Genomic DNA, 21882 nt, shown 5'->3' on the forward strand with positions numbered 1-21882 from the left:
TCCCACACAAGCACACGCGATCCAGCTAGCACCCCGCCTGTTCACAGACCTGGAAGTAGATCAATGCTAGCTGAGCAGCGCTAAGATCAATGCGTACTTTGTACAAAATGTGCCTCGTAGGTTTTCCAGGATCATATATTCACAGGGATGTGATTAGAATGTCTAAGCCAAGCGGCTGTTTGAATTGGAGAACTTTCTAATAGGCAACGTCTTAGCTGAGGATCTTCCAACACAATCAAATAAGACTGGCTTTTATCTCAAGATACAAAATGAAATAAAAACAAGCTCTGCCTGTGGTGTTTTAGTACATAAAAGAAATTTGCAAGTGCATTTCACAGTTGAGTTGTTTCTATGATCTCATGTGTTTAAAAGTTTCCAGATGGTCTATGTTTATCTATGATTAGCGATCTATACACACTCATATCCTGTGTGCTGTGATAGAGTGGTATTATTGCGTTGGTTTATTGTTTGTGCGTTACACATGAGCAGATCAATAATTTAGCGAGAGACACACGAGCAATCTGCATTACAAGGCAATATAGCAGCAATAACACGGAATGGCCCGTTTGTCACCATGCCCATTGAATGGTCACCAGGAAAAGCAACGGGAATAACTCTTTTGTATGCCGCTTGGAAATAAATGTGTGGATATGGATAGTAATATACATTTTAATGAACCCCAAGTGCCCATAAACAATGATCAGTGTCTGGGACAAAATCCCAAAGACACAAATGCAGTCAACTGCTTTTTTGCCTGCAAAAGTTTTAGTTTGCAGATTCTAAGATGAAACCATCAATGCTGCCTGACAGGTGGATTAACTGTTGAGGAAGCATTTTGTTTCTTGGCTTGGCTGGTATCGATAGGTTGCAGCAGGTATGTAGTTGTGAACCAGGGCAAGAGAGCTGGGAAAGAAGTGCAAAGACGGGCACAAGCAAGACTTGTATTAGCAGTTTACATCAAATTGAATATATAAAATGTAAAAAGTATTTATCACACTGTGAGTGTATCAGGGAATATGTTAGTACTTTTATCTTTATTATTATCAAAATGTGCTATCTACTGCCTCAGCCCAGGGCAATAGTCTCCATCCCTTTTGGTGGATTGCGGATCGAGTGCAACGTTGTGTGAAGATTCACAAACAACATCTGCAGTAGTGGCAGCCAGGCACTCCCTCTTTGCCTCATTCTCCTGCCAAGTCCGCCCACGTTCCCTCTCATCTGCTCAGGCCACCATCTCTTCTTCCCCTTCCTTGCATTTTTCTATTGCCGTTGAATTCGAGAAGACCCATTATTTGTCTGGACTGTTGACTTAGCACAGGCTAGTCCGGCACTGTGGCTTCACTTGAATGCAACTGAGCTGAGCTGACTGCAGTGCAGAAACACAATAGGCAGTGCATTATTGATTATGTTTGTGATCTAACCTGATGCTCAGGACTACCCCCCTCCTCCTCCTTCCCTGTGCCCATGTATAATTTCTGCAGCAAAGGGGTGCATTTTTTCACCCCTTAAAGGTCCCATGACATGCTGCTTTTTGGATGCTTTTATATAGGCCTTAGTGGTCCCCTAATACTGTATCTGAAGTCTCTTTCCCGAAATTCAGCCTTGGTGCAGAATTACAGCCACTAGAGCCAGTCCCACAATGAGCTTTCCTTAGGCTGTGCCATTTCTGTGTCTGTAGCTATTGAGGAGGAGAGAGGGGGGGGGGGGACAAGGTGGAGAGTGGGGGTGTGGCCTTGACCAACTGCCACTTTGCTTGTTTGAAAGCCATGATGTCTCTCTCTTTCTCATGGGTGGGCCAAATTCTCTGGGCGGGCAAAGCAGAGAAAGGGGAGGTAACCTTGTTCCTTATGAGCTCATAAGGAGGAAGATTCCTGATCGGCCCACCTGAGCTTTCATTTTCTCAAAGGCAGAGCAGGATACCCAGGGCTCGGTTTACACCTATCGCCATTTCTAGCCACTGGGGGACCATAGGCAGGCTGGGGGGAACTCATATTAATGTTAAAAAACCTCCATAAAGTGAAAATGTCATGCCATGGGACCTTTTAATAGAAAGTTGGGTGAACTGTAAGAGATTTCCACTATTCCACTATGGATTCGGCATTCAAGTTCAGCTCCCTCAGTTTACCCAGTGTTGGATTATTGTTCTAGGCCTGCCAAAGGTCAGCAGGCTGAGAGAAATTGAGAAAGAGAGTCTGTACAAGAGTGAAAAGAGAGAGCTCTGTTATAAATAGATGCCATCAATCAGGGGAATGTCCTTCATTTGGCATGCGTCAGTCCTGGAGGGAGAAATGTATATTCAATCTTGAACAATGAATGTCAATCACACTGCTTTCACCAGACACATGACAGCTGTGCGCAGTGGCTGGTTACACACTTAGAGAATAGGAGCTGCAAGCAAGTGAGGGGGTGGAAGCCCAATCATTGCACGAGGGAACTGAGTAAGCAAAAAAACTGGTACCCTCCCCAGAGAAAGATTAATGGGCTTCCCTGTGATGTCTAGACTTGTGTCAGAACCAATGTTTAAGACAACTGACAAGATGCACGCGAAACATTACATATATGTAACATTGATGTCATGTCTGATGCGCTACTTGGCTGAGTGTCTGAGAGCACGGTGAAGGAGAGCGACACTCCCCCCTACAGGATGTCTCTCGACGGATCCTCGCAACCGGAATGGGAGCAGTGTGTTGTTGGTGCGTTACTGAAACAAGGATGCAGCTGCTCCCAGTTGGATCACAATGTTCAGCCAGCAGTTGAAGTGTTTAGTCTCTTCCTTCACTTTCAGCGTGTTACAAAGTTGTGTTGTGTAAACTCCTGTTCTGGCTTTACCAAGCATTAATAAGGCCATAGCTGTGCCTGCACTGGATAGAAGGAATTTTATTTCTCTATTTTCCTCTGTGAGAGATGGAATAGAAAAGGAGGGATTGTTTGTGTAGGTGTGATTGCATCAGCTCAGCGTTAGCACTGCCTGGCACACTGTGTATTGAGTTTTTTCATCTGCTGTTAATTCATGTGATTTGAGCAACAGGTCCTGCTTAGTGTCAGGGTGTGTGGAGAGGAGAGATGTGGTGGCTTTTTTCTCTGGCTCCCTTAATAGGGGACAGTGTGCCAGTATTTATCTTTAAGCACATTTAGGAGACTTCATCCCCTAGAGGTGAGGCAGGGTTTTGTTTTTCAATGAGTCTTGTGTCTTTTTTATTGTCCTCTGGAGGAATGCAGAGTTGAACCATTTAGGGTCAAGTCCGAATGACTACACTAAAAAAACCTCTGGTTATGAAAAGCCACAGAGGGAATGTTTGCACTGTAGCCTGTAATTGTCAGTTTCATTACACTCACTAACAACCAATGGTATATCCGAGTCAAGGCTGAATGTAGTGGATGTGATTAGTGTCTCCGGCAAAGCAGAAACCCTTCAGCCTGATGACAGGATTGTTTTCCTACAACACCAAAATAAACTCTTCTTGAACCGGTCAAAGGAAATCATGCCAATCATCGCTACAGTGCTATATCTCAGACACAAAAAACTCCTTTCACATGAGGGTTTACACGTGTTCCACAATCTATACATTAACTACAAAAGACATACAAACAGGTCACATCGAGTGGAAGGAGCATCCAAGCAGAAGCTGATGGCCTGAGCAGACACACAGTGCCAGACGTAGAGCCGGAGTGGAAGAGACCTAGGAGAAGTCAGGCACACGAACAAGTACGGACCCCAAGCGGAAAACACAACCCGACAGGGACGAGGAGTTCCGTCAATATAGCTTGTGTTGTGACGCATGCAGGCTGCTGTGGTGGAGGGACAGGGAAGATGTGAGGCTCCTTAAAGAAAAATGGAAGAAAAAAAGGAGGGCTGGTGAGCATAGGTTAGGAGGTGCAAAAATTGGAGCTGTGCCCAAGCTTTCTCATAATTTCTGTCTAATCTACAGCCAAACTCGGTTATATCCAAGCCCCCTGAATCCCAACGTTGCTAAGTAATTTCTCATCATTAAGTTAGGGTAAGAGTCTTTTAACATTTTCAAACAATCCTGACCCAAAGCAAAGCAATTAAATGGTAAATTCAGTGCAAACTTCTGGGCGGATCCCAGTGGGTTTGGGTTTTAATGTCAAGCTCTCACAAAAATCTGCAAAGATGAGGAAGAGGAAATGGAGTTAAGAGATAGCCAGCGACCAGAATAAAGCAATAGGGAGTGGAGCAGAGTAAAGAGGAGGACAGCAGTCAGGCAGGAGCGTGGCACAAAACACCCATCTCAACTTGTCAATTATTAATTTCGTAGTCCGCTTCAACATTTATTCATGCCAGTCAGCAGTCCATCACAGGGCCAATACAGACGGATTAATGCATGCAGCTGTGGGCAATTTTGAGTTTTCATTTCATCTCCCATGCACGTCTTTGGAGTGTGTGAGGAAACTGGAGCACCTGGAGGAAACTCAAAGGGAAGAGCAAACATGGAGGGTGAAGTCGATGCATAAAAGACCAGTGAGCTGAGAGTCAGGGACTTCTTGCTTGGAGGTGACATCCTGACTATAACTGAACCACCAGGCCTTTTTCCATATCTGCAGAGCTGTCTTAAAATGCATTAATGCAAAGACAAATTTTAACGAATTTTTTTTTACGTCTTATGCAAGAATTTATCTGGTTTGGAGTGGTGGCATTTAAAAACATATGGAATGGTGTGTTATTTGAAAAGTAAGGCATTTGTTTCAACAAATGTTTAATCTTATAATCAACAGCCTCCTGCATGTTCCAGGTATTTTTTCTTTCTTGTCTTGGAATCGGCAAGATTTCAAGGCGGAGCAGAGGATGAATAGATATGTCACCTGTCTCACTGCTGACGTGTTTTCGAAGTGTGGGGATTAAAGGTCACAGAGCAAAGGAGCTAAGGTTTGAAGACAAGAGAATGGAGGTAATGTAGCAGAGAGCAATGAATCGGTGGGAGCTGTGTGTTACTGCTGTTTATAGAACTCCTCTGTATGTGTCAGGACTCGGGACCCTCTGGGAACTTTCTTCGGCTCTGTCTCTGTGTCTACAGCCGCCAGCTTTCTTCAGATTACCACCTCTCTGGCTCCCACTTTTCCTACCACACTCCTGTTTTTTATTTTTACCCTGTCACTGTTTTTCTTCCTTGGTGTTCTTGCTGTCTGGGCATTCTTGTGCTGTTTACTTTTCGCTCTTCCTTGTTTTTAGTCTTCCTCCACTGCTGCTGTCTGGATCTCTTCTGCCACAGCTCTCCTCTCCATTTTTTTTCTCCCCCTGGCATTGCTTTGTCATTCAAGGCTCCGCCTCTGAGAGGGCACTTTGACTTTTGCCCCGAGCCAGGGTATAATTGTTAACTGAGTTAACCGCTGACCATAAATTCTGTTGCAGAAGATAAGTGAGGTAGGGAGTTCAGGGGTGGGGTGCACTGCCTATTGTGTTGGCAATGTAACTTATTGCACAAGAGACCGCCAATCCCCCTGCTCTAGTCAATCTTGGCTTTAATTGGGATTTTGCGATAGGAGATCAGGACAATTTTTCATACTGTCTTCTTCTTTGACTGTGTCCACTAACTGCTGGTTTCCACCTCAAATACATTCCTTCTCTGACTGTTCTCAATGCATTGCCATTTCCTATTTTCTCCCATTACTTTCATGCCAGCCCTGTCACTTGGACTGTGGTTACACTTCAGGCCATTTCAGTGTGATTTAAAAAAAAAATCTGATCACAAAGAGTGTTTCATAGGTTAACATAGCTGCACATCCACACTCACACATGCATACACACACCTGGAAATGCCTATTAAATCTCCTTTGGTTGTAAAAACTAAAAAAACGTTATGTTTAGAACACCTTTAATGCCCGAGCTCTGCTAATACTCCCATACATTTATTGTGCTGCAACGTTTCGACCCTGCTGGGTCTTCCTCAGGCAAATGGCATTCAACAGTGGCTCAAGCATTTGTATAGGGCACAGACATGGTCAGCTGATCATGCATCAGCTGAGCTCATTTAAACTAATTACCAAGGCCTTGATGGGCCTAAGTACCACATTTACCATACACGGGTTTCCGGTTTACAAACATTACAGGGTGCGTGCGCATACCAGGGGCAGAAAGCCAGATTGGTGAGCTGGTCCGCTACTGCAACAACCTTAAGTATTGAAGCTTTACTTATTGTTTGTATATAACTGCTGACTCAATAAAACGTGATTTTAGTTGGATCTGTTTGTCTGTCTTTAATTTTGCATTGTTACTGTGATATATATCTATGGCTATATTGTCATTTTAGGCTAATGTAATAGCCAATGTTAGCAGCAGGGTTACCCCTGAGTGTACCCCTATGGTTGGTTTATGCCTTAAAATAATGGCCAGGATTTCCGGCAAAAGGTACGATATGTGTGTCTCCATTTCAAAACATCACTGCAGGTTGACTGTTTTTAGCAGCAGAAGGTTGATTGTGACGAGAGGCGACAGCAGTGTCGGTGGTTAGCTCCGCCCCGAAACTCTACTGCCGTGTCTCCGACGCGTTAGCTAATGTCCGTAGCATCGTACAGGCTAACTATAGACAGTTAGCTTTGTGTGTAGCGTAATAAAAACCCACCCATCTCGTAAGACGAGAAGCTTAATATTTCATTCAATAAAATGATGGTACAAAGGGCACTAACGCTGGAGTCTTATGTTGACAACGTGGGCGCAGATATAAGAAACTCCAAAGGCAGTCGTAATATTTACCTAGCAGGCTAAGTAGCAGCTGTTCTTCGCGTTAGCAAAACATCGGTGTAACTTTAGCTAGCAGTCTAAACTTATCTCGAGAGTCGGACCTTTAACTGCCTATGGTCCGGACTCGAGTACTACAGCCCTGACAGGTAGATTTCACTTAGCTGAACAACTGAACAAGCTGCAACTTTTCTGATTGATACAATGGGAGCCTGATTCTTGCATATGACCCCAATCTGCCCTTCTTATGGCTTGAGGCCATAACCTCTGCAGGTTTTTGGCAAAAGCATGCTTCCCCGTAGGTATGTTAAACATCAGGCACCCATCACTGGCTCTGTTTGTACAATTAACCACCCAACAACTCCTTGGCATTTTGACTTACGCTATGCTGCTACTACTAGCTACACGAAACACATCTTCTTTCTGCCCCCCGGTTGCGTGCGCAAGCAGTGATGACGTTGCAGAGAAATCCATGTATAGTCACCACATATACACAATATGCACACAGACAATGAAAAAAATGGCCAAAACCCTAACTTTCAAAATAACATTATGTGCTACACTATCCCACATTGACACTATTTTTCACATTAGACCAATCCCACACACAAAATCACAAGAAAAGACATTACAGAAAAGGCTTTGTATCAAATTCTTCATTTAAGCCGTTTGGAGACATTGTGTTGAGGTAATAAATCCAAAAAGTGTCTCTCTGAAGAAGCCTTCTACCATGATCACCCCCTCTTGGAGGGTTCTTAAAGCAACACTATGTAACTTTTCCCTCTTTGGTCCCCCTACAGGTTGTCTCATTGGAACTACAGCGACGCGAGCTGTAGTTCCAATGAGACAACCTGTAGGGGGACCAAAGTGGGAAACGTTACATAGAGTTGCTGTAACACATTCCACCCCAACATATCTCAATGCGCTAACATTGTGACCAGCTCGCTTAAAGTGGGCAGCTACAGAAAGGCGTTCGTCCCCCGTCCTAATGCTGCTCCACAGATCGTTGTGTGCGCGCACAAGGCTTAAATGAAGAATTTGATATAAACGCCTTTTCTGTAATGTCTTTTCTCATGATATTGTGTGTGGGATTGGTCTAAGGTGAAAAATATTGGCAATGTGAAAAATAGTGTCAATGTGGGATAGTGTAGCACATAATGCTATTTTGTAAGTTAGGGTTTTGGCCATTTTTTTTCATTTATTTCATTGTCTGTGTGTATATGTAATTTTATCACTAATGGTTTTATGTGGTGACTATGGTAAAGGTGGTACTTAGGCCCATCAAGGCCTTGGTAATTAGTTTAAATGAGCTCAGCTGATCAAGGCCTTGGTAATTAGTTTATATGAGCTCAGCTGATCAAGGCCTTGGTAATTCGTTTAAATGAGCTCAGCTGATGCATGATCAGCTGACCATGTCTGTGCCCTATGTATATGCTTGAGCCACTGTTGAATGCCATTTGCCTGAGGAAGACCCAGCAGGGTCAAAACGTTGCAGCACAATAAACGTATGGGAGTATTGGCAGAGTGCGGGCATCTCATTCTTTTCAGTTGTATCCAGCCCCTTTTTGCCCTGCACCTCACCATTACTGCTCTAGAACACCTTTAATTCCATCTTTTTAGGTTGCTCTCATTGTTGATTGTGGCCAAATTACATAGAATTGTAATCACAATGTGAGCCTGACCACTTTCAAGTCTTGTTTCAAAGGTCTGATTGTAATCTGAGCAAAATCCATATTCAGTCCATGTGTATCACAATATGCGTCACCGCATATTCAGATGATAAAATCACACAATTTAGCACAGTGTAGAAGCAGTGAACAGTAGCTGTTCTCTCTGGCTGTCCTCTTTATTCCTCCTCCTCTCTCTCCCTCTCTTGACCACTGATTTTCTCATATCCCTTCTTTTTGCTCTCTATTTTCTCTTGTGTAGTCAGTCACTCATTAGGCCACTTTAAAGTAACTGAATGAAGGTTGGCACCCTCTGTATGGGGTCATCACAGGCCCATCCACCCTCCCTCACTGCCCCCACCTCTCTAGCTCGTCCCTGGCACCCCAGGCCGTGAAAGGTCAGCTGTCATCGGGACTCATTACGAAGAATAGAAACTGGAACAGACTGTGTTGTGTGTGTGTGTGTGTGTGTGTGTGTGTGTGTGTGTGTGTGTGTGTGTCTGTCTGTGTCCAAGCAGCCATATAGCTCAAGGTAGATGGATAACTCAGACCTTGAGTTTCCCGCTTTCTGTTTCTTGCAAATCTTCAACACTGCTGTGCCTAAGAGCTGTTACACACCAACCAGACGGCCGACCGTCGGCAGAAAAGGCAGTCGGACTGATCAGTCGGATCCCCGAGGTCCAAAAAAATGCCTCAAAACACACTGAGGCGACGCTGACTTGAGCGTAAGCTCTGCGCGTGCGTGAAACGTAATACGTCTCCATAACAGCAGGCGGCGCGTCTCTGTATTGTTTCCCAGAAAATGAAAACCGGCAGCTGATAGGACGAACGCGTCACGTGGGTCTTTTTTCTCTGGAAATTCACAGCCAGACTGTCAATAGTTCACCGAAACGTGTTTCTGAAAACATTTTAAGCGAGAAATAGGCCATGCAGTTGCTGAATCTGTCTTCATTTCAGATCGACAAAGGTCAGTTTAAAAGATTTTTGTCAGATTTTGAGAGGCTCATCCGCTCGCCATTTCCAGGTGAGTCCCGACTGCCCTGTCTCCGACTGAGCATGTCGGGTCGGCCAAAATAAAGGCCGACAGCTCCTCCGACGGACAACGACACGGAACACACTGAACAGACTCGAGTCACTGACCTCGCCAGACTGTCCAACGGTCGATTATCGGGTTGGTGTGTCAGGGCCCTAAAGTAAATGACCAATATGTAATGATGTTTAGCCCCACAATTTCAATGCAACCCTCCCAAATAAACACTTGCACCTTTTAATGCCCTTTCTGCTCCAGGCATGATAAATGCAGCTGCTTGAGTGGCATCGACTCTGGCTCTTTTCCCTTCTCCCTCAAACACACAGACACACACACACCGTTGCAGAGGCAGTTCATCACCCTCACTGACACAGTGAATTTACAATGCTGTCCTTGACCATGTCTGAGCCCCGAGATCCACCTTCACTCGTCAGGAGACAGATTGGGTTGGCAGTTGGGACCTCTGCCCAGGTCCCTGTTTTATTTGGACATAAAAAGTAATAAACAGAGGAATGATTGGTGCTTTACTGCAAATCATATGTCCCTCCATCCTAATTAAAAACTTGTTTGCATAACCAGCAGCACAAACAGCCCCCCCCACCACCACCGGGCCAATGAGGTGTGTGTGTGTGTGGGTACCTATCTTTGTGTCACCGTGTGAGTGCATGTGCGTGTGTGAATGCGTGTGCATGTGGATTCTGCTGTCAGCGAATTCTCCACAGAGATAACCTTGAAGGAGAGGCTGTGTGCTTAGCTCTGATACTGAATGCCAAGCTGTAGCGGGCTCAGCGGTTGCATGGCTAGAACTTCTCTGAGACCTTTAGCCACTTCTGCGAGACTTAATCTCAAAGTTACAATGAGGTGGGCTGCCTTCAGTACTTTCAAGTGGAGGCCCCGCTCAGATAGTCGGTGCTCGGGGATGAAAGTGTGTGTATGTACACTGTGGCCTCCAAGTTCCCATTAAGTCAAGTGCAACCAGTACACCAATGCTGGGATAATACTTCTACTACTATGTGAGTTATGATAATTTGATTAGATATAAATTAGGATGCATCATGTGAGCACAATTTAAACCCAAAATATTAATGCTCGTAAATCTAGATTTCGACATATCTGGGCCCTCTACAAATTCAAGATAGGCTGTATGTATGACCCGCTGAGGTTGCGCCAGAATTAAAGTGACCACAATGTTGCCAAGTAACGTTAAATCAAAATCTGGTTTTCAAAAATGGAAAGAGAGAAAAGAGAGAGAGGAAAGACAAAGGAAAAGGAAAGGGTGTCAAACTGTAACCCAGTTTTTCACCAAGAAAGGTGGGTAGCCTATAGTCTGTGAGTGGTATTAACCTGTTGGCTTAATGTCCATAGTGAAATAAGCTAGCTAGCTACAGACTAGTGTTAGCCTACATTTAATCACCATTTAATCAGTGCAGGGAAATGTTTAGCAAGATATTCATATTAAATCATTGTCCCTGCCCCTTTTAGCAGACTTAACAACAGATGAGTCAGCAGCACCCCAGTCTCCCCCTAACTGTGCCCCTCCCTGTCCCAGTGAAGAAGGTGAGCAACATTGTGTTCAATGACATGCCAGTTAGCATCATTGCAGGGAGTGTGTGGGGATTTCTCTGTCTCTCTTGCTCTTTTTACCATTATAAAAAAGAAAATGAAATATTTATTAATGACAGAAATTCAAACACATTAATAACAGTTATTTTCTCACATAATGATCATTATGAAATAAAATAAAAAAACAACTTACTGTCTGTACTGGATGCTGGGCAGTTGGAAACAGTGAGTAGCTTACCCGAGCCTGCATTTAAGATACAGACAATATTAACTATATTGAACTACAAGAAGCAAGACAGTTGCAAGCCTTTAATTAGAGTTATGTAAAGCTTTTGATGGGACAATTAGGTCCTAGAGATGTGGTGACAACAGCTGTGCAGAGGGGGCCCAATTTGATTTTTTTGTCATGGGGCCCAAAATTCCTGCCGGCGTCCCTGCCTACACAGTGGTCTAAATGCTGTTTTAAAGACTTCTTCACTCTACTAGAAGTAGCATTCTGGTGGAGAACCACTAAATCTCTCCATTTTATTTCAATTAAACGTAATTGTAAAGGTATTGACTCCAAAAAATATATCAAATATCAGCTTTTAAAAACCTCCCACGTGCGTGTGTGCGTGCATGTATGCGTCAGTCAGACATTTGCTGATAGTCATATTGATAAAGAAAAAAAAAAAAGACTCAAAATGTAATCGTAATGTTGTTTTTTGAATGCAAATGGCAGGAAACAAGGGAGAAAACATTCAAGGTTGCAAGCCTCCCTGAAGCATTTGTGTTCTTCCCTGTTGCTGCAGCTTTTTGGACTAAATACATTAGGATCCATGTTAAGTGCCATCCGCTGATTCTTCTTTTTGTTGTCTTTGTTAGATCTACTATGTAGTGTCTGGTTCTGGCGCTTGTATTTGAAATGTGTCAACCCCTGTGTTCCCTACATTAGTGTGATCCATTACTTGGGAACTGGGGTAGAGGCTGAAAGGTCGCCAGATTGAACCTCCAGACCAGCTGAGAAAATAGCCAGAAAGGCTGCTCAGTGGCTATTTGTAGGAAACTGTGGCCGCACCAGGCAGCTATCAGGTGAAAATAAGTGTAGCTTTATGGCTATAAAGAAGGCTGTTTCGCAAGAACAGCTTGCTCAGCAAACCATCCCTGGATAAATAATTAGAATTAGAAATTGCTGCCAGAGTCAGAGTTGATATTTCCTTTGCTGCATTTCTGTAGTCCAAACACCTGCAAGCTGGCCCCTCCGTTGTGCTCATAAGCTGATAATGAGATTCAGACATCTCAAATCAAACTGGTCATATACTGGGATTGAAAATGTATTTCAAACACTTTTGACAGTATCAACACGAAAATACAACTCCTGTCCAATCTTACATGTTTTTCCTTTGGTATCCTTTCAATGCTACATTGCATTTATTCCTGATCTTCTCCTACCTGTCTGTTTTCCAGACACACACATCACATCTCTGCCACTATGCTACATGCCGTAACATGTAATACATCTAGCATATTCCTCTTAAGCCGCCTACACATGATAGGCGATTTGCTCTCTGAGCACCGCTAGGCAGGGCGCAGAGCAAAGTGCAGAGAGCAAGGTATTTGTCATTGAGGGTGGCAAGGAAGCTATTTCCCGTTGCTAGGTAACGACAGCTGTTATCTCATTGGTTGCACTTTCGAAAGGTCAGCAGCAACTAGGTCAAGTTGAAATAATTTGAATTTGAGCGCAGCGCATAGTTGGGCGGCGCCGCTCTCCCCATAGGAAATCTATGGAACGGCCAGCGCAAACTGGTTTTGCCGCCTATCACGTGTAGGCGGTTTTAGGGTTGCCCCTAGCAACACCTACTAATACACCCTCCTGCACCAACATGGATGAGAAGTGACATATATGGTATAAATGCAGTCCCTTCCAGTTGTCCCCGAGCTGGAGTGGTTGTGTTGGTGTAATAGAAGCCGTCCTCAGCCGAGCTCCATGCATAATTCAACAGTGGTCCTCATCGTGGTGCTTATTGCCTGGAGACCGGAGCCGCTGATGGATGACCTCTGCTGTGGCTTGAGTCACGCTGAAGATTAACCAGCAGGACTGAAAACAGGTCATCTCTGCTGACCCCTCGGGCTCCTGCATGTTGCTGCAGCACACAGGCATTTTGTGACAGCGGTGACAGTCCGCCCCGCAGTGCCACATGTACCACGCCAGTCTTTACCGGCCGAGCAGCCCCTTCGGTTGCTGCGACAGCTAGGTGAAGGGCATTGTGGGCGAGCGATGATGTTTGAAATGCAAGGTCGAGAAGAAGATTTGGGGAGCGAGCGTGAAGGTGGAGCAGCCCATTAATTAACAGAATTCCTTCCATTTATAAAGTAGGAAGACTGCGCATTCAAAAGGAAGCTGTGACATATTTCATTTTGTCCGTAGTAGCCAAGACCTTGCAATCATGTTTGCATTTGACTGGGAAGATGAGGAAGGAGGGGCTTGGTGGAAGGAAGTGGAATAATAAAAAAAAAAGAGGCCAATGGCCAATTTCTCTAAAATCCCACTGTCAGCATATCTGTCCCATAGTCCAACTTAGAAATGATTGTGCCATAGTAGGGAACTTTAATTTATTTATTTAACCGACATTATTATAATTTCCATTATTTAGGCCCCCGGTTCGTGGTGACTCGAGGGCAAATGTGAGCCCAGTAATATCTCTTATGAAATATTACACTACCAGATCTTCATCGGTGGAATAAATTGTAGTAGAGTATCATTTTCTCTCTAATCAGGCCACATTCTGCTGACAAAGGACTCAATAGAGGTATCCTCATTCTTTTAGTTAGAAAACACAGCGATCTATGAATGTGTTTCTTCTCTCCTTCTCTGCCACTGCATCACAGCCAAGGCTAAACGTTGAAAAGAAACGGTTAAACCTTCTTCACTCATTTGAAGCCATTCACTGGATTTGATAATTGTCATAATATGCAGTTAGGTAAGATGGCTTTAATTTTAAAACGGAAATTAACAGATTAATCCTGCAGATTGATACCCTCTGAAGTCGAGTACATCTCTTTAATAATGATTATTGGGTGCTTCCAGTATTTAATTGCAGGCAGTTGATCTCAGGTTCTGTTACCTAACCTCTACACACTGAGATAAGGTCACATTACTCAGAGAGCACACACTGTTCTAAAACCTTTACTCAAACTGTAGGGTGAATTTGCTTTGGCTATTAATGTTGCTAGACTGTGTAACAGTTTCACCAAAAGTGTTAGGTCAGCAGACTCTGAAAATGCTGCTATTTCTAACAATCAAAAACCAACATTTATGACCTTTAGTGTGACGGATGTGTTTTTCTGTGTGCTTGGTCTTTTACCTTTGATTACGCTGATCCTTTTTTTACATTGTAAAATTATGTTTTGAATTTTAAGGCTATTAAAGTGGTGCTCAAGCAATTTAGTAATCAAAATCAAAGCAGCAAAGGTGAGATATTCTGACTTTTAGTCCCCAGTATGAGTGAAGCTTCAGAAATGCTAGACCCTACAATTCCCAGTTTTTCATTAGACCTTCCCTCAAGTCACAAGCCAAATTGGAGACAAACAATTGATGACAGCATCAGTGCCCTGATGACATCATCAGCGCCGGTAAATAAAACTTTTACTGCATGTGTTATAGTCTGGTGTATAGCACATTTTAGCTTTTACCTATGTGTTATCTGAATTGATATCACTGACAACCAGTGTCCCAGGTAGGCCATTAACTGCAAGGACTTCATGGTAATTTCCCAAAAGTTCTGTTAATATGCCATACATATATTACCAGCTCAGCTTGATGTTCAAGTATAAGCCAAACAACTAGCTAGAAGTGTTATCTCAAAAAAATTCCCATATCCTATTTGGCAGCAGTTGCCTGCCTCATCCAACAGTTTAATATTTATCAGTTTTAGTCTACTGAGCACAAACCTCATTATGGCTCCTCAAACACAGTGACAAGGGTTTTTGTAGCCTGCCTTTTAGTAAAGTCCCAGTGGTGCAAAAGCTGGTGGAGTACTACCCTCTTGCAGCTCTTTTAAAAAAAAAATAATAAAACACAGCTCAGCACATCTTTGTGCTGCATGCATAAAGAAGAGCCACCTTTGTGTCAGCCTAGGTTAGTCACAACAGGAGCACTGGCAGGGAAGTAATGTCTGCACAGATTTCAATAATCCCAAATCATTCAATAAGAAATAAAGGAGAATAGTCTGCACCTCATTGTTCCAGTGATCTCAGCTCAGCTGCTACATTCTGGGCAGTTTTCGCAGCACCCCAGTCTCTATGGTATTACAGCATGGCACCATACGTCCTACCTATTAACCATGCTGCCATGGTAAACATGAGTTACTGTTAACCTACTTCTGTGCTGCCAGGCGAACCCCAGCAGGAACACTTTCCTCTGTCTTGAACACTCACAGGCAGAGGCACCAGTGTTCCTGCGACATGTCAATCAACCGCACCCCACCATTGCCAATCACATGAAGTCTGAGATGCTTGTCATTATTCCAGCACGCTGTGGTACACACTCAGAGATGATAGCACACATACACACACACTTGGATGTTGTGTGCACCGACACACCTGCCAGTCTTCATCCCATCACACGACTAGTCTCAGTTGCGTGGCAGGGCTTTGTTGGGGAGTTGACAGCGAAGGTTGCTTCGTAAACCCGGCACGCGACGATCTCATCTCCCCCGCTGCTTTGGGATGAAGGGAAGTGATGATCCAGGGATTTTTTCTTTTCCTCTGCTCCAGTGAGCTCACCGTATCACCTTGACAATGTTGCATTCTGTCACGGAGGCTACGGGGATGGCAGCGGGCATTTGGGAAGGAGGAAAATGCTCGTGGAGAACTTTGTGGGTTTTAGCTGTCTCCAAACAAATCCATTAACTGACAGGCTTAGTCATGCCTTAACTTACAGTGAGAGAGAAAGTGTTGGAAGTGGGTTGTGTTAGGATGTGGTTGAAGATGCGGTATAGGCTGTTGAGGAAATAAAAGACGTATTCTTGGTACTGCGTGTGTGCGTGCGTGCTTGTGTGCGTGTAATGTGAATGCAGGCAGGACGTGTAAAGTTGAACATCCCTGTCCTGCCTCAACAGCAATGCAGCATAGCTCATGGACTGCACATCGCTATGTAAATGCAAATTGCAGTGTCATGCTGATCAGTCCTGTAGGCTGCTGAGACAGGGTTGTGTCGGGACCCGTCTGCAGCATCTAACTGTCGGTCTGTCTGCCCTGTTCTGTGCTCTCTGTTTCTGTGTGACACTATATGAGGCATGTGTCATGCTTGGCTCTCCTCTTCAGGAGTATTTGTCAATCTGGTTTGCTGGCCTAGCTCTTTTCTGATTTGAATTTGCTTCTGTTTAACCAACAAGCACATTTTTTGTATTTGCAAGACAAAACAATAAGTTCAACTAATTCCCATGTCTTTCTTTGTTTTAACAGGAAACAACTCCAATAAAAGAATCCTGTGGGACTGGAAGGAAACAGCAAGACGGTGTGGGACAAGCTGGTTAACACAGAGCTGGGTGGAGGGGAGGAGTCACCAAACGGGACATTGAAACACAGACATCAGAGCATGCTAGCCATGCTTTAGCACACGCAGGAAAGGCTGGTTGATCGCTGGAGAAACACCTGCTGCCTTTTCTTACACACCCCTGAGCCACAAGAACACGCATCTCCCGCACATCTGTCATTTTCTGTACACCATCCCTGCAAAGATGCCGATGCCAAGGGTGGCGCTGTGGCACTTGTGGTGACGGGGCACAGAGTGTGTGTGCACATCCGGCAGGCAGGCCGGTGGGTCGGTGGGTGTACAGGCACACCAAGAGGCATTTCTGGGTGGGCAAGGTTGCACCATGCGGCCCTGGGCGGGTTCATGGCGTTGGATTACCCTGGTGCTGTTGGCCTGGGGCACGCTCCTTTTCTACATTGGTGGCCACTTGGTGAGGGACAGCGAACACCCAGAGCGGTCCAGCCGGGAGCTCTCCAAGATCCTGGCCAAGCTAGAGCGGCTCAAGCAGCAGAATGAAGACCTGCGGCGCATGGCCGAATCGCTCAGGTAACAACAAGCTGGTTTTTAGAAACTGATTGGATTGACTGTAACAACACCAAATGTTCTTTTCCTGAAATTATTGTTTAAATGTGTATTAGTATTCTGTTTATGTGGTTACAGAAATCATATCCTAGTTTCAGATAACTGGATAAGCCCATACCTGGCTCTAAGAAACCTGAATACGCTAGCTAGATTACTGTGATTGAAACCAGTATACGGCATGTGAGTCCAGGCAGCCAGAAACCAAAGAGGGTTCATCGTCAACCACTGAGGCGACTCAGTCGGTGCAGAAATAATAGTGTGGCCTAGATGTCGAGGAGTGAAAATTACCTGCACACAGACGGAGTTCAGAAACCTGGACACTGTTCAAATCCTATATGAATTACCAGGTTTCTCCTTCTATTCCCATGTAAACACCATATCCCACATACGATCAAAACAAAGAACATCCTTATTCAAGTAAATGTAATGAAAGTTAAGCAAGGTATTTTAGAAACAAACCTCACCAACAGGAATAGCTGAATCACTGTCTTCCTTTTCCATTATAATCATACAGGTCAGCATATCCTTCTCCTTGGCTCTGGCAAGGTCCTGCTTGGGCCAGTCGATGTAACATCACATTTTGAGTGCTTTGGTAAAATGCATCAGTTCCCAGAATTTTGTCACTACTGGACCTGTGGATCTAAGGTTTTTGCGCAAAAGCACAATTGAGCAAACAAATGTAATTAGCGCTACGATTAGAACGATTAATCGATTAGTTGTCAACTTTTAAATTAATCGGCAACTATTTTGATAATCGATTAGTCGGTCTGAGTAATTTTTTTAAGACAAAAGTAAAGATTCTTTCATCTTGGGCGTTTGGGAAACACTGATCCACATTTTTCACCATTTTCTGACATTTTATAGACCAAACAACCAATCGATTAATCGAGAAAATAATCAACAGATTATTCGACTATGAAAATAATCGTTAGTTGCAGCCCTAAATGTAATGTGCCACTTTCGTTTGCCAGGTCAGTATACTTTTGTTTTTGAAGTTAGAAAAAAAACTATGGTGCAATGCATCATTCCCTTAAGTTTCTGCAAAGTCCAGCAATTAAGTATGGCTTCCAGCTCCCTGGTAGTCTAATCAGAGTAATTTTACAAATCCCAGAATGTGGCGATGAGATGATTGTTTCTTTAGTTTTTTTTGTGAAAATGTAATCAGCATATGATTAAATCAGCATATTGTGCCCTGTACAGTTAAACAATTGTTGCTGCAAAGTTTCATCAAAAGCTGATCAGTGGAGGTGGAGATACTGTGTGTGACAGACAGATGGATGGACTGTCACACACCTCACCAGATTTTATTGTGTTATTTTGGCAGACAATAGCACATTGTACGAGCCCATTAACCACACAGCATCATTCACACATTCAAGCTATGAGTAATAGAAAGACAGATGGTTCTGCTCTCATCTCCGCATGCTGACAGCATTTCTCTTCGCACACAAACTCTGGGTCTGTACATGGGTGTGTACGTCCGACTGAGTGTGCACGCATGTGCAGGGAATGCAGTAGTGTGCGTCATATTACAGGGAATTCGAGCTTCAGATGTTGCCATTGCTGCTCTTCTGTGATATTCAGATTCCCTTTGATGCAGGGCCCCTTATCGGCGCACACAAACATAAAAACACAAGCGCACACGTTGCTTCAGACAGCTGGTCCCTGATTAAATCCCTTGCTTTTGTAATTATTCAAAATTGGCTCAGAAACAAAGGTGTAATTCATGAGATAAAAAACAAGTGCAGCTTTCAGTCGACCAGTGTCCAGATGGGTCCCCGACACACTGCACGCTTGTTGCTTGTTATTGAGTTCAGTTGTTGATCTGGGACCGAGGCCTCCACAGTTGTTCACTGGGGCCGCACTACAGTGCCTTCTCAAGTCCCTCTAAGCTTCTGCTTCAACTAAGTATCCAGCACAGCAAGCCAAAAGCAAGCAACTGGCTTTCTGAGGTTAAGCTTTGTGAGCTATCGACAGAGACGGGTTGGTTTGTCCTCTGTTCAATTTTGTGTCTTTGTGTGTGTGTGTGTGTGTGTGTGTTTGTGTGTGTGCACGTGCACGCAGTGGTCAGATACAGGCCCAGGAGTGAACTGCACCTCCCTGTAGTGTCTCTTATCCTTATATTAGAGCCCTAATTGACGCAAAGAGGCTGTTAGTGAGCTGCCCATCATTCCTGCCACAGCCCCTCCCTTCTCCGTTCATTGCCTCCTCCTGTTCCTCGTTTCGCTCCTTCTTCACCTCCCTCCTCCCTCTTATTCCACTACCAAACTGCTGACAGAGGCATGGAGCCGAGCCAGACTCCAGCTTGCAGGTTGTCACAGACTGACTGACTATGTAACAACTCACTAGCTCACTTATCGACTAGCTCAACGCACGCCTAACCCAATTCACTGACATGCACTTTTTGCAGATTTGGACTGAAAACATGAATCTCTGACTGTTGCACAAGAAGCAGAACCGCTGACATCGCGCTGACATTAGACAATAAAGGTTTCATTCAAAGTACCTAACCTTCACATTACTGCATTTGTTTTTTATGAGTAGCCTCAGAGAGATTTAAACCCATAAAACTGACATTATTACACTTTTGTGTTGAGTTGTTGCGCAGTAGAAACCCAACTGCATTGAGACTGATTTATAGTTCAGTAGGATTTAACTTGGTTACTGTCATCATCACACCACAACAGCACTAGATGGATGTGTAATGCATTATTGGGCAGTGTTGTGCATTCATTATATACCAGAAGGGATCTTGTTTACATTGTCTCGTTCGCTTTATGATGGAGAGTGATAGTCTTGCTGAAGCAGTGTGCATTGGATATTGATTTTCTTGATCAGAAATTTCTAATTTGTGTAGCATCACTGAGAGGAGGACGATACTTAGTTACGCAACCGGCTAAATGGATTCTTCACACACTACTTATCACGGTTTACCTATTTTCGCTGAACTCTCCATAATTTTTAGAATTAGAATTGTCATGTGAAATCAATCAATCTATCAATTACTGCTCACATTCAAATTAGTATCACCTGGCTGGCCCACTGATTCAGTCCAGTGGCTCGGTTATTCAGGCCATTCCTGAGTGACTTGAGTGACAGGCGGCATGTCAACCTACCAATCACCCAGCAGCATTAATGAGAGGTGAGCACGAGGTCGAGTTGCTCAGTCTGCCTGGCTCCGCCCTCTCTGCAGCTGTCAGTCACCTCGGGCACGAAGCCACGGCTCCTGTGGAGACAATGACACGCGCCTGCCTGATGATGTGACATCGGCGGGAGGGAGGGGCGAGAGTGACAGCTGGGCTGAGTGATGAGGACCTGATCGATCCCCCAGGCATGCCAACAGAGGGATGGAGGGAGGGAGGGGGCGATGCAGAGGAGGCCAAGAGGAGGGAAGCATGATGGATGGCGTGAGGACTGCACTAAGTAAAGAGCAGCAAGGAGGAAATGGAAAATGAGGAATGAGGGGATGAGAAGAGTTGTGGAGGCTGCAGTCATTGCACTCAAATCTTGTCTACATGTGTTACGTTTTGCATATGTCTTAGCTTATGCCTTTTTTGGGTCTCTATCTTTCACGTAAAATAAAAATGCAAACTTCAAAAATAGTTTGGTGTAGTGAAGCCACTGTCCACGCATGTACAAGAAGGCCTTGATTCATTTATCCTGTAATGGTTTTAACCCAGTGCAGCCCCACCAAACAAATTCTGCAGCTGCTTCACGACCTGAACTCCCATAGATCCTGCCGTCGCTCAGGCACGGCGAGTGAAGGTTTACTACCACATACACTAGCCCTATTGTGTGAGCTGTCTGTGGTCAGGACATCTCTGTCAAGTAGGGCTCGGAGAGGAGCTGGCTCGCTCTGGGTGTACTGAGGCGTTGAAGCATTCAAAGCAAGAATGCACCATTCAGAATCAGTTTACTTGGAATTATACTGTTCAGTCAGTGGACATAACACGGAGACAGCAAAGGAAGGAGACGTCAAGGCAAGATTAACTGATTCGACACAATGCAGAAATATTCGCACAAACAACTGATATACATAATTACTGTAGTACATATACAATGCAGTATTATACAGTCATACAATTACTGTTCCTATCGTTATGTCTTCGATTGTGAGCAGCGGTAGCAGGTTTTCATGGTAATGACCAACACTTTCCACACATTTATAGTGTTTACTTGTGTTTTCCCACTGGCACATTCCAGTGGTTTATAAGCTTGACTTATTGGAGTCATGTGGTTTTGTTTAACACACAGTGAGTTTAAAAGCTGGAGCATGTCAGTCCCGTCTTTGATGCATCACAGTGTGGTCATTCACACATACGCACACGTACCGTATACGTGCAGACTATGGGAACAGAGTTTCCTCTTAATGTTTTCCTCTTAAAGGCAAATTGTGTTAATGTAGCCTGCTTTCATCTACACCTCCCAGAATACTTTACATCTCCATCCATATGTATGGATTTCCAGGTCAGCACATACAGAAGGTTTTCTTTTGAAGTCAAGTAGATTATATTCAATCTAACCACGGAAACATATATGCGCTGCAGTGCCACCTAGGCCTCCACTGTTCAAACTGCTCCGCCCGGCTCTGATCACCCTGTGAACTCCATGGTTATCAGGTGCGGGGGAAGGAGGCAATGGAGTGACAGCTGGGGCAGCATTTCGGAAGAAACTGGGTTGCATGCTGAACCTCACCTGCTTTCCGGCTCAGTGCTTAATGCCGGTGGGGCTCATCACCCCGCGCTTTCATAGCTTTAGTCTTTCGCTCCACAGTATTTCCCCCCACCTTTCTGCCCTGTCTCCCCCGAGCCAGAGTTTTTCTCATCTGTTA

At 44.3% G+C, this 21882-nt stretch overlaps 1 protein-coding gene across 1 annotated transcript in view; it reads left to right on the top strand.

Annotated features, from left to right (window-relative positions):
• The window catches only part of fut8b (fucosyltransferase 8b (alpha (1,6) fucosyltransferase)), a 92048-nt gene that overhangs the window by 39133 nt on the left and 31033 nt on the right, over positions 1-21882 (top strand). Inside the window, exon 2 of the mRNA XM_078274901.1 lies at positions 16400-17015. Within this exon, the coding sequence (XP_078131027.1) occupies positions 16813-17015 (203 nt within the window). The 5' untranslated portion in view covers positions 16400-16812. The remainder of the gene's footprint in view (positions 1-16399; positions 17016-21882) is intronic.

Source organism: Sander vitreus, chromosome 18 (assembly GCF_031162955.1).
Source record: "Sander vitreus isolate 19-12246 chromosome 18, sanVit1, whole genome shotgun sequence".
NCBI classification, from domain to species: Eukaryota; Metazoa; Chordata; class Actinopteri; order Perciformes; family Percidae; genus Sander; species Sander vitreus.